This window comes from Pan paniscus, chromosome 19 (genome assembly GCF_029289425.2).
Source record: "Pan paniscus chromosome 19, NHGRI_mPanPan1-v2.0_pri, whole genome shotgun sequence".
NCBI lineage: Eukaryota > Metazoa > Chordata > Mammalia > Primates > Hominidae > Pan > Pan paniscus.
The window spans coordinates 92,419,333-92,431,334 of NC_073268.2; the positions used below are offsets into that span (position 1 = coordinate 92,419,333).

At 59.7% G+C, this 12,002-nt stretch overlaps 1 protein-coding gene across 2 annotated transcripts; it reads left to right on the forward strand.

Annotated features, from left to right (window-relative positions):
* The first annotated feature begins 4,944 nt into the window (after nt 1–4,944).
* SPHK1 (sphingosine kinase 1) lies at nt 4,945–11,550 on the forward strand. 2 transcript variants are annotated; one of them, XM_034942938.4, is made up of 6 exons: nt 4,945–7,201; nt 9,147–9,350; nt 9,681–9,833; nt 9,916–10,010; nt 10,088–10,203; nt 10,501–11,550. In XM_034942938.4, exons 2-6 carry the CDS (start codon nt 9,341–9,343, stop codon nt 11,279–11,281), a joined length of 1,155 nt encoding a protein of 384 aa, XP_034798829.1. In that variant the 5' UTR covers nt 4,945–7,201; nt 9,147–9,340; the 3' UTR covers nt 11,282–11,550. The 2 variants fall into 2 exon arrangements, with proteins under 2 accessions (XP_034798829.1, XP_003813287.2); XM_003813239.5 differs by lacking the exon at nt 4,945–7,201 and adding an exon at nt 8,248–8,865.
* Nucleotides 11,551–12,002: the final 452 nt, after the last annotated feature.

Here is a 12,002-nt window from a genome sequence, read left to right on the forward strand (position 1 = left end):
GAGTGGCCAGCTGGGTGCCTCAACGGGGTGTCTCCAAAGGCAGCTTGTGCTTGTTTGTGACCAGGGTGACAAAGGACTTCACTGTCCTGTAGCACAGATGAGGTTCCACCCTCAGGTGGGTGGAAACAGCCCAGGCCATTAGTGCAAATCCCCTGCCTGGCCCAGGGCCACGTTCAGCCCACTGTCTGTTTGCTTTGGGACCCACCCAAGGTCACATTTTAGCTTTTGAGAAATGTGAAAGTGGAAAACATTGCAAAACAAAAAGCCCCTGGAAAACTGTGCACACACCCATCCCCTCAGCCTGATGCTCCAGCTTGGCTGCTAGGAGATCAATGCAGCTCTGCCTTCCTGCTCCCTGTGCAGAGGTGCCGGCTCCTGCTTCCTGGTTCCCAGCTTTCCTTTTGGGAACTGCCTGAGGTGGTTTGACACACAGCTGTTGGGCTTCTCTTCCCTTGAGGTCTCTGAACCAGGGCACCCATGCAGGTAAACACAAAAGCGGAGTGGGGTGGAATGGGGATGCTGGCTGTAGCCTCGGCAGAAGGGGACCCGCCTCTCTCCTCACCAGTATCCAGGATGTGGGACTGGATATTGACCAGACCAGAGCCCACTTTGGGCCCACATGGGAGCTAATGTCAGCAGGGGCCTGTGGACTGTTCCCATTGAATGGCTCTTCCTGCTAGCTGTGGTTCTCAGTGTGGCTGGCCTGGTCCAGCCTGGCACAGGACAGGACCTGGGAGGGCCACACACTTCCCACCTCCATTTTGTGCCCAGGGGACCTGTGCCAGTAGCAAGCCCTTCCTGCAAAGCAGTGTGGGGAATTCTGCCAGGCTGCAGATGGATGGGCCGGTCTGCTTCCACCCCTTCCTCAGGTGCAAAGTTGCGGTTTTGTGATCCTGTAATTACTATGTTTAGCAAAATTGCCAATTTCTCCCTTTAGGGTAATTTTCAAAAATGGAAACCAATTTTCTTTGTAGGGGCTTCTGCTGGATAAACCAACCACCACAAAGTCTACAGAAACATGTCTCCACCCCAGCCTCACTCCACAAATGCTTCTTTGGTGGAAGGCTGGTTCCTGGTTTGTGTTCATTTGGGTAGAGCTGGGGAGGGAGTAGGAGTCAGAAATGAAGATTCTGGAGCCCAAAAGCCACTGTTCCCAGACTAAGTTTGCCTAATCATCCGTGGTTGGCAAAACCCCTCAAAGATGTCCACGTCATAATCACTGGAACTTGTGAGTGCGTGTTACCCTATATGGCAAGAGGGATTTTGCAGATGTGATTACGGATTTTGAGAAGGGGAGATTGTCCTGGGCTCTCTGGGTGGGGTGAATGTCATCACAGGGTCCTTATATGAGGGAGGCAGGAAGGTCAGAATCAGAAGAGTTGTGTCAATGGGAGCAGAGGTCACACAGAGATAGACTGAAAGATGCTATGCTGCCGGCTCTCGAGGTAAAGGAAGGGGCCCTGAGCCAAGGGATGCAGGTGGCTTCTAGAAGCCAGAAAAGGCAAGGGAACACAGCCCTGCAATTCATCTTATATTAGGTTGGTGCACGAGGAACTGTTTTTTTTTTTTTTTTGAGACGGAGTCTCACTGTCGCCCAGGCTGGAGTGCGGTGGCGCGATCTCAGCTCACTGCAACCTCCCAGGCTGGAGTGCAGTGGCGCAATCTTGGCTCACTGCAACCTCTGCCTCCTGGGTTCAAGAGATTCTCCTGCCTCAGCTTCCCGAGTAGCTGGGACTACAGGCACACGCCACCACGCCTAGCTAATTTTTTATTTTTAGTAGAGACAGGGTTTCACTATGTTGGCCAGGCTGGTCTCAAGCTCCTGACCTCGGGTGATCCACCCGCCTCAGCCTCCCAAAGTGCTGGGATTACAGGAGTGAACCACCGCACCCGGCCTGTTTGTTTTTTGAGACAGAGTCTCACTCTGCTGCCCAGGCTGGAGTGCAGTGGCACGATCTCAGGCTCACTGCAACCTCCGCCTCCCAGGTTCAAGCGATTTTCCTGCCTCACCCTCCCGAATAGCTGGGACTGCAGGTGTGCACCACCACACCCAGTTAATTTTTGTAGTTTTTAGTAGAGAGGAGGTTTCACTACGTTGGCCAGGCTGATCTCGAACTCCTGACCTCAGGTGATCCACCCGCCTCGACCTCTCAAAGTGCTGGGATTACAGGCATGAGCCACCGCTTCTGGCCTGGGGAAATTGCGTTTTTTGGCATTAAAAGTAATGGTATTAGCAACCATTCTAATACTTCTGACCTTCTGCAAGATAAAAAATTTGTGTTGTTTTAATTGTGTGTAGCAATAGGAACCTAATACCCCATCCAACACGACACTCAGCTTTGCTCTTCCGAAGACTGGGGAAGAAACCCATCTGCTCAGGAAGCTGAGGATGCCATATGCCAAGGTGTAAGATAACATCTGAAAGTCAAGGGAGCAGGAGCACAGGAAGTCTGGCTGCCAGCATAGGCATAAACAACTCCTCCCAGTAGATCACACCTTGGCAAGGCTGGGAGGATGGAGGCCTGGCAGCCAAAAACCCCTTTCCTCCTGTACCCTTAGGAGACTACACTATCTTCTATCAAGACACCTGGTATTGTTACATCTTTTCATTCAAAACATGAAACACTGGCCAGGTGCAGTGGCTCATGCCTGTAATCCCAGGGCTTTGGGCAGCTGAGACGGGATGATTATTTGAGCCCAGGTGTTTGAGACCAGCCTGGGCAACATAGGGAGACCACGTCTCTACAAAAAATAAAAAAACAAAATTGGCTGGGCTTGGTGGCATGCACCTGTAGTCTCAGCTACTAAAGGGGATGGAGGTGGGAGGATCACTTGAGCCCAGGTGGTCGAGGCTGCAGTGAGCTGTGACTGTGCCACTGCACTCCAGCTTGGGTGACGATGTAAGACCCTGTTTCAAATAAATAAATAAATAAATAAAACATGAAACACTGATTCACACTAGGGCCCTAATAACTCACTGGTTTTCCCTCCGAGTCATTTGTAGCAGAAAAAGAACAGGCCCATGGGCCCTACAGAAAAAGTTCCAACTCTTTCCCAGGGAGAGGGCCCTCTGAAGGTGAAGGCAGAGACGGGGACAACGCAGCAGCAAGACACGGATGACCAAAGGCTGTTGGCAAACCACCAGGACACAGGCCTGGGACAGAGTCACAGCCTCAGAAGGAACCAACCCTGCCAACACCGTGATCGTAGACTTCCCAACCTCCAAAACTGTGAGACAGTCAATTTCTGTTGTCTACGCCACCAGGACACTAATACAAATGCCTATAGATGCTGGGCAGGCAGCTGAGACAAATGGAGTGGGTAGGGCTGCAGGTCACCACCTTGAGAGGGCTCTGAAGAGAATCACCCTGAATTGCAGCCACAGTCAGCAGCCTGGAGGTGAGGGCATGTGACAGGCAGAGCCCAGAGGCCCAGAAGAGACCTGGGTCCCCAGCCTCAGCAAGGATGACAAGGACAAGGAGACCACCCAAGGGATAGAACTAGGGTCACCCCACCATACATTCATAGTAGTCAAACCACTGGGGAGAAACAGAAACTCGGGCAAAGCACACACTCCCTGCAAGCAGCCAAGAATCTCGCATGACCAGTCTGGTCCTCTGGATCTCCACATGTGGCCACGTGTGGCATGTGGCATCCCCTCCACCCCAATGCCTGGTATGGTCGACCTGGAAATGACATCTAGGAAACTGAGAATGGAAAGCCATGTGGGGGCAGTGCTAAGCTTTTTTTTTCTTTTTCTTTTTTTGAGAGGGAGTCTTGCTCTGTTGCCCAGGCTGGAGTACAGTGGTGCAATCTCGGCTCCCTCTTGGGTTCAAGCAATTCTCCTGTCTCAGCCTCCTGAGCAGCTGGGACTACAGGCACCTGCCACCGCGTCCGACTAATTTTTGTATTTTTAGTAGAGATGGGGTTTCATCATCTTGGCCAGGCTGGTCTCAAATTCCTGACCTCGTGATCCACCCGCCTCAGCCTCCCAAAGTGCTGGGATTACGGGCGTGAGCCACTGCGCCCAACCAGCCCTAAGCTTTTTTTTTTTTTTGAGACATAGTCTTGCTCTGTCCCCAGGCAGGAGTGCAGTGGCACCATCTCAGCTCACTGCAACCTTCGCCTCCCGGGTCCAAGCGATTCTCCTGCCTCAGCCTCCCAAGTAGCTGGGATTACAGGCATGCACCACAACGCCCAGCTAATTTTTGTATTTTCAGTAGAGATGGGGGTTTCACCATGTTGGCCAGGATGGTCTCAAATCTCCTGACCTCATGATCACCCGCCTTGGCCTCCCAAAGTGCTGGGATTACAGATGTGAGCCACCGTGCCCGGCCCCTAAGCTCAAAGAGCTTGTGAGATAGAACCTCCCCCTTCCCTGGTCCTTGCAACCCCCTAGGCAGTAAAGTACCATAAAAAGGGAAAAACCGGAGTGGTGGCTCATGCCTATAACCCCAGCACTTTGGGAGGCCGAGGCAGGCAGATCACTTGAGGTCAGGAGTTTGAGACCAGCTTGGCCAACATGTGAAACACAAACTCTACTAAAAATACAAAAATTAGCTAGGTGCAGTGGCTCACACTTGTAATCACAGCTATTCGGGAGGCTGAGGCAAGAGTATTGCTTGAAACCGGGAGGCAGAGGTTGCAGTGAGCCAAGATCACGCCACTGCACTCCAGCCTCAGCCTGGGGCAACAGAGCGAGACTCTGTCTCAAAAAAAAAAAAAAGGGAAAGAAGTTGAGGTCAAGGAAGACCTTGAGGCCATGCAATTAGGGAGCTGAAATCTCCTAGGGAAGGTAGCTTCAGGGAAGGGTGAGATGGCAGGAATCCTCTCCTCATAAAAGCAAGTAATTTGCCATCTGGCAGCCTTGACTCCAAGTTTCTGGAGAGCTGGGACCAGGCCAGGTGAATGCCTGCTTTCTTTCTCGGGAAAAGAAAAAAGGGGGTTCTCAGGTGTGTCTCCCTGGGGAGGCTGCCCACAAGGAAGGGGAGGCTGGGGAAGTTAGAAAAAGTCTCCCACCTGTGAGGCAGATTACCTGCAAGCCAAGCTCTGGGTTGGTGATCAAATCAGACCTCTCTGCCGGCCCAGGCCTGTTCCCAGGCCCACGGTGGGCCTTGCTGAGCACAGCGGCTGCTCAGCTGTTTCCAGACTCAGGATGAAGCCTGGGGAGGGCTTGGAGCTGCTTCCTCTTTCTTTCTTTTTTTTTTTGAGATGGAGTTTCGCCCTGTCACCCAGGCTGGAGTGCAATGGGACGATCTCAGCTCACCACAACCTCTGCCTCCTGGGTTCAAGCAATTCTCCTGCCTCAGCCTCCCAAGTAGCTGGGACTACAGGTATGCGCCACCACACCCGGTGTAGAGACGGGGTTTGAGACGGGTTTCTCCACGTTGGTCAGGCTGGTCTCCAACCCCCGATCTCAGGTGATCCACCCACGTCGGCCTCCCAAAGTGCTAGGATTACAGGAGTGAGCCACTGCGCCCGGCCTGCTGCTTCCTCCTCAGGGAGACTCCACAGCTCTGCGGCAAGCAATCCACCAGGCACCAGATCCCCAGATACCTGCCCTTCAGGGAGAAATAGCCTGGGATACAGAGAGGCCCAGAGGGGAGCTCTGGCTGGACTTGGCTTCTCAGCGTGGGGTCTGGGCTCACAGGTTTGCTTCTCTGCTTTGTGGGGAACTGGTTGGAGGCTTGTGCAAGCCTCTTCACCTCTCAGGGTTTCAGGCCCCCTCAACTCCTCCCCGCCTTGTCCTTTTTTCTTTTTTTAAAAAGGAAGTAAAGTACAGTGGGAAACGGGCCAAGCTGGCAGCTTGAGAGATCCAAGTGCCCGCCCCCCCACCCGCAACCGTGGGAAGGGGAACCATCTTGCTCTTGGCCAATCCTGCCTCTCTGAGTAGGGATGCAGCTGGGGGAGTTTCTGGAGATAGGATCAAATTATTTAGAAAGGGAGAAGGGGAAAGGGGTCTGGAGAAAGGCAGCCTGGGTTGGGGGAAGTGAATGACAAGAATGAGGGGGGCAAAGGCCTTGGAGGTGAGGGGGGCAGGGGGTTAGGCGCCAGGGAGGACAGAGGACCCATTGTGCGGCCTGGAACCGGGGCCAGAGGGCTTTGCCCTTCGCCTCCCTCCCGCGGGGCCTTCCAGAGCCAGGAGGGGAGCTGGGGCCCGGAGGCTGTTGGATAAAAAGCCCGTGCCCCGCCTCCCCTTGCCAACTCAGTTTGCAGTCAACCCCGCCCCCGCCCGCTCCGCGGACTCAAGGCTGGTGGTAGTGGGCCTGGAGGCGCAGGATCCGACCTTTCTGGGGCCCCAGGAGGAAAAAAAAGGGGGGGACCCTGAACCAGGTGGGCTTTATCACCACGAACTCACAGTGCTTCCCTGTGCCTCAGTTTCCCCTCTTCAGACTCTATGGCTAATGACAGAGCTTTTCAGATTTGGTGGAAATGCTCTCCGGGGCGGGGAGCAGAAGGGGAAGGCTGCCCCAGCTAATCTCCGCAGCCAGTCCCCTCGAAGGCTGAGATCTCGGGGAGCACAGCCTCCGATTCGCGTTTTCTAGGCACCAAAGTCCCTCGCTGGAGGAAGAGGAGGGGAAGAAGGCAGAGGAGACGGGAGGGGCGGACGGATCTGGTCCTGGGCTCCCGCGCGGAGCCCCCTCCTCCCACAGCCGCCGCTCGCGTCCCCGCAGCGCATGACCGCGGCACTGCGGCTGCAGGGCTCTCTCCCCCGCCCGCGCCGGATTCCTGGAGCAAGGGGGTGGGGGGCTTGGAGGTGCAGGACCCATCATTCCGACACGCGCCGCGACGCCAGGAGTCGGGGATGACGCCCCTGCTCCCTCCCCTCGTTCCTGTTTCTCGGAGTTTTTCGACCCCTGAGCGCGTCGCTGAGTCACCTTCCCGGAACGCGCTCGGGACGCTGTGGACCCAGCGGGGACTGCCCGGGCGCCGCGCAAGGCGAAGGCGCACCCGCCGATACGCGCGCGGAGCTGCGGCCCTAGGGACCCCGCGTCCCAGCCTGTGCCCCCGACCCGCCCGGGGACTCTCGGGTCCCGCCCGTCTGACCCCCCAAGTGTTGGGAAACGGGGCCGAGCTGCCTGGGTCCTCCGGAAGAGAAGACACCGCGGAGGCGTGCCGGAGTTCAGGGCGCCGCCCGGCTAATTGGCTGCGTGCTCCTCCTGGACCTGCCTCTTCTCCACTTTAAGAAGCGATGAGAAAGGTGTGCGGGGGCGGGTGGGGCCGGCGGGGGCGCGCGAGCCCCGCAGCCTCCCGCAGGGGCTTGGTTTCTCCTAACTCTGGCCCTACCTGGGCAGGTCACCAATGGGCCTTGGCAACTTCTTCCTCCGTCTCCGCCGTAACCCCCCAGGGATCTAACTCGAGGTGCTCGCGGACACGTTCTGTGGCTTGCCGCGATAAGTGTATCACAAACACACTGACAAACGCGTCCCTACTGGTCTCCAAAGAAGTGACAACTTCTGAGCGCGTTTCCGGCGCCCCTTCTTCACGCTGAGCCAGAGGGGGCGGGGGGCACGTACCACATGCTTGGCTTTCCAATCCCGATAGGGTCCCCCAGGCCCATCTACACTGTCAAGCCTCCTCTCCGGCTCGGAGCCCCCGGCCTGTCGCCTGCTCTACCCGGGACAGCGCGCTAGGCGGCCTCAGGCTCGGTAGCCCAGCTGCAGCGTCGGGAAGTTAAAAATAACCTCCGTGGGAGCGCGGGGGAGGAAGAAAGAGGGAAGCTGGTGGGCGGCGGGGCGAGACGCCCCGGCCTGGAGAGGCGCCCCGGGTGGCGTGCGGGCCTCGAATTTCGGGTGGGCTAGGGCAGAGCGCGCAAAAGGGGCGCTGCATCCCGGCGCCGACAGCACCCGCGGGGGCGAGGTCGTGGCGTCGAGGTGAAACCAAGGGTCCCCCGGGAGAGCGGAACCGCGCGCGCCCGGCGCTCGCTCCGACACGAGTTCGCGCGGAGCCCGCGTCTCCGTCTGCGCTGCGCGGTCGCTTTCGCGCGCCCCAGACACTGCGCTCGCGGCCGGGCCCGGGACTCCGCGCCTCGCGGCCTGCCGCCTCAGCTCACCCGGCCAGGTCGCGGCGCCGCCTTCTAGCCAGACGCCTAGGACGAGCGGCGGGGGCGCGCTTGCCGCTTCCTGGGACTCGGGCGGGAACCAGCTCGTGGCCCGGCCGTGGGCGCGGGCCGTGCCGCAGGCGGCGCGCTGAGGCCGGAGGCGGGCAGAGGCCGAGGCCGGAGGCGGGCAGAGGCCGAGGCCGCGCCGGGCTCAGGTTCCACCCCCGGGAGCGCGGGGCGGAGCCAGGCCGGCGCCGAGGCTCAGTGCCCTCCCCGCTCCGCGGCGCCGGCTGCGAAGTTGAGCGAAAAGTTTGAGGCCGGAGGGAGCGAGGCCGGGGAGTCTGCTCCAGCGGGGCGCTCCAGTCCCTCAGACGTGGGCTGAGCTTGGGACGAGCTGCGTTCCGCCCCAGGCCACTGTAGGGAACGGCGGTGGCGCCTCCCCAGCAAACCGGACCGACTGGGTAGGGCCGCCCACCCTGCCTTCGCGCCGCTCGTGGCTCCTGTGCGGCCCGCCCTCGCGGGGCCCCGGGAACTGGGCCACTTGTCGCTTGGGCGAGAGCAGGCGGCAGCTGGTGGCCCGGTTCGGGCTTGGCACTGGCGCGACCCGGGAGCGGCTCCCACGAGCGCCGCGCGCGTCGCAACGGAGCGGGGCCCTGAGAGGCGCGCGCCGCGGCTCCCACCGCTCTGGAGCTCCGGGCAGGGGACACGGCAACCTGGATGGCTGGGGCAGGGATCCTCTCCCAGAACTTCGTGCCCAGCAATGTCCGCTCAAGTTCTGGGATTTTTACGCAGCTGGACTCCCCTCCCCCTGGCAGCCCCGAGGGGTGAGGAGCTAGTCCGTCGGAGGGAGCCACGGGGCTCTGACTCATCCGTCGGGCCGGAACCGAACCCCAAGCCCCAGGGAGAAAGCCCCGGAGCAGGCGCCCTTCTCAGGGATTGTAGGCTTAGTCACACGGCGGGGGCGCCCTCGGAGACACCGGACCTCAGCTCTCTGGACTTCCCGGGAACCTGGCTCCCCGCGCGTGGTCCCGGGATTTAGTCGGGCGCTCCCCACCTCTGGCAGCTGCGGCCCCGGACTCCGCCAGCGCTGTCTTCTCTCCCTCAGGTCCAGCCGCCGCAGGGAATGACGCCGGTGCTCCTACAGCCACGGCTCCGGGCGGGGAAGGCGAGCCCCACAGCCGGCCCTGCGACGCCCGCCTGGGCAGCACCGATAAGGAGCTGAAGGCAGGAGCCGCCGCCACGGGCAGCGCCCCCACAGCGCCAGGGACCCCCTGGCAGCGGGAGCCGCGGGTCGAGGTTATGGATCCAGGTTTGTGGGGTTCCTGCTGGGAAGGGCTGTAGGGGGATTCCTGTTCCTCGCCAGGAATGATGGAACGCCCAGCTGGACGAAAGGGGCTGTGGACGATCGGGAGAAACATTATCCCTCACGAGGCCAGAAGCCGGCCGAATCTGAGCCAAGGAAGGGGGTGGCAGGGGCGCCGCGTCCCCACCCCAGGTCTCCCAGCAAAGGCCGCTCTTCTGGCCAGGGTCAATTACCGGGGTGTTGCGGGCACCAAGTTCCCACACTAGTGCCCCATTGTTACCCGTGGCCCCCTAGTGGTCGGTTGCGGACGTGGCCTCTTTGGTTTTGTTTTCTCAGCGGGCGGCCCCCGGGGCGTGCTCCCGCGGCCCTGCCGCGTGCTGGTGCTGCTGAACCCGCGCGGCGGCAAGGGCAAGGCCTTGCAGCTCTTCCGGAGTCACGTGCAGCCCCTTTTGGCTGAGGCTGAAATCTCCTTCACGCTGATGCTCACTGGTGAGTACCTCTCGGAGGGGGTTTCGGGAGCATCCCCTGGCAGGGGACCCCCCAGTCCTGATAGCTGCCGGTCTCCCTGCAGAGCGGCGGAACCACGCGCGGGAGCTGGTGCGGTCGGAGGAGCTGGGCCGCTGGGACGCTCTGGTGGTCATGTCTGGAGACGGGCTGATGCACGAGGTGAGGACCGCACTGCGCGGCTAGGCCTGGGGCTTGGCGCGGTGCGTCCCAGGCTGAGGCCACGTGTGCTTCAACAGGTGGTGAACGGGCTCATGGAGCGGCCTGACTGGGAGACCGCCATCCAGAAGCCCCTGTGTAGCCTCCCAGCAGGCTCTGGCAACGCGCTGGCAGCTTCCTTGAACCATTATGCTGGGTGAGAGCCCAGGGCCAGAGTGGGCCTGTTTCCCGTCTGTGCTCCTCTACCGCGGGGGTTTTCTTGTCTAAGCTCCCACAGGCTGAGATCATTTCCATTTCCCCTTCTCCCTTAGTCCTGGGGCCCTCTCCTGGTGACCCCAGCTGACTGCTTCCATTTGCTCCATCTGCCACCTACCAGTCCTGCCAACTCCCCAGGGACCACATGGCGCTTTGCCAGCTCCCACTCCCCGGGAGGAGGAAGCGGGGGATACATGGGGGCTCCTGTCCTGCCTCATCTGACGGTTTCCCCCTGCAGTTATGAGCAGGTCACCAATGAAGACCTCCTGACCAACTGCACGCTATTGCTGTGCCGCCGGCTGCTGTCGCCCATGAACCTGCTGTCTCTGCACACGGCTTCGGGGCTGCGCCTCTTCTCTGTGCTCAGCCTGGCCTGGGGCTTCATTGCTGATGTGGACCTAGAGAGTGAGAAGTATCGGCGTCTGGGGGAGATGCGCTTCACTCTGGGCACCTTCCTGCGTCTGGCAGCCCTGCGCACCTACCGTGGCCGACTGGCCTACCTCCCTGTAGGAAGAGTCGGTTCCAAGACACCTGCCTCCCCCGTTGTGGTCCAGCAGGGCCCGGTAGATGCACACCTTGTGCCACTGGAGGAGCCAGTGCCCTCTCACTGGACAGTGGTGCCCGACGAGGACTTTGTGCTAGTCCTGGCACTGCTGCACTCGCACCTGGGCAGTGAGATGTTTGCTGCACCCATGGGCCGCTGTGCAGCTGGCGTCATGCATCTGTTCTACGTGCGGGCGGGAGTGTCTCGCGCCATGCTGCTGCGCCTCTTCCTGGCCATGGAGAAGGGCAGGCATATGGAGTATGAATGCCCCTACTTGGTATATGTGCCCGTGGTCGCCTTCCGCTTGGAGCCCAAGGATGGGAAAGGTGTGTTTGCAGTGGATGGGGAATTGATGGTTAGCGAGGCCGTGCAGGGCCAGGTGCACCCAAACTACTTCTGGATGGTCAGTGGTTGCGTGGAGCCCCCGCCCAGCTGGAAGCCCCAGCAGACGCCACCGCCAGAAGAGCCCTTATGACCCCTGGGCCGCGCTGTGCCTTAGTGTCTACTTGTAGGACGCTTCCTCCTTCCCTAGGGCTGCAGGGCCTGTCCACAGCTCCTGTGGGGGTGGAGGAGACTCCTCTGGAGAAGGGAGAGAAAGTGGAGGCTATGTTTTGGGGGGACAGGCCAGAATGAGGTCCTGGGTCAGGAGCCCAGCTGGCTGGGCCCAGCTGCCTATGTAAGGCCTTCTAGTTTGTTCTGAGACCCGCACCCCACGAACCAAATCCAAATAAAGTGACATTCCCAGCCTGCTCGTCCTGTCCTGGTGACTGGGGAGAGAATGGGTTCTTGCTCTGGCCAGGACTATAGAATTTAATGGTAATGATGGCCAATGGTGCCCCCTGGGATGGGCAATGGATTTTACTGGCCCCAGGCATAGTCATTCTGGTGGGGGACTCAGGACCAGAGCTGGTTCAGCCTAATGGTGGGGGGGCCTCTACCACCCTGATAATTATAGCACCTCCAACCTGAAGCAGCCTCAGAGCTCAGCCAGCTGCCTGACCACACACAGGATGCAGCTCAGAGCTGGCATGTCTCAGCTAGGGCCACACAACCAGCTAGTCCCAGCAAATCTCATCAGAGCCCCATGTGGATTTAGCAGGAAAGGGAAAATATCTGAGTTAAGGGCATTAGAAAACTGATGGGCCAGGCGTGGTGGCTCACACCTGTAATCCCAGCACTTTGGGAGGCTGAGGTGG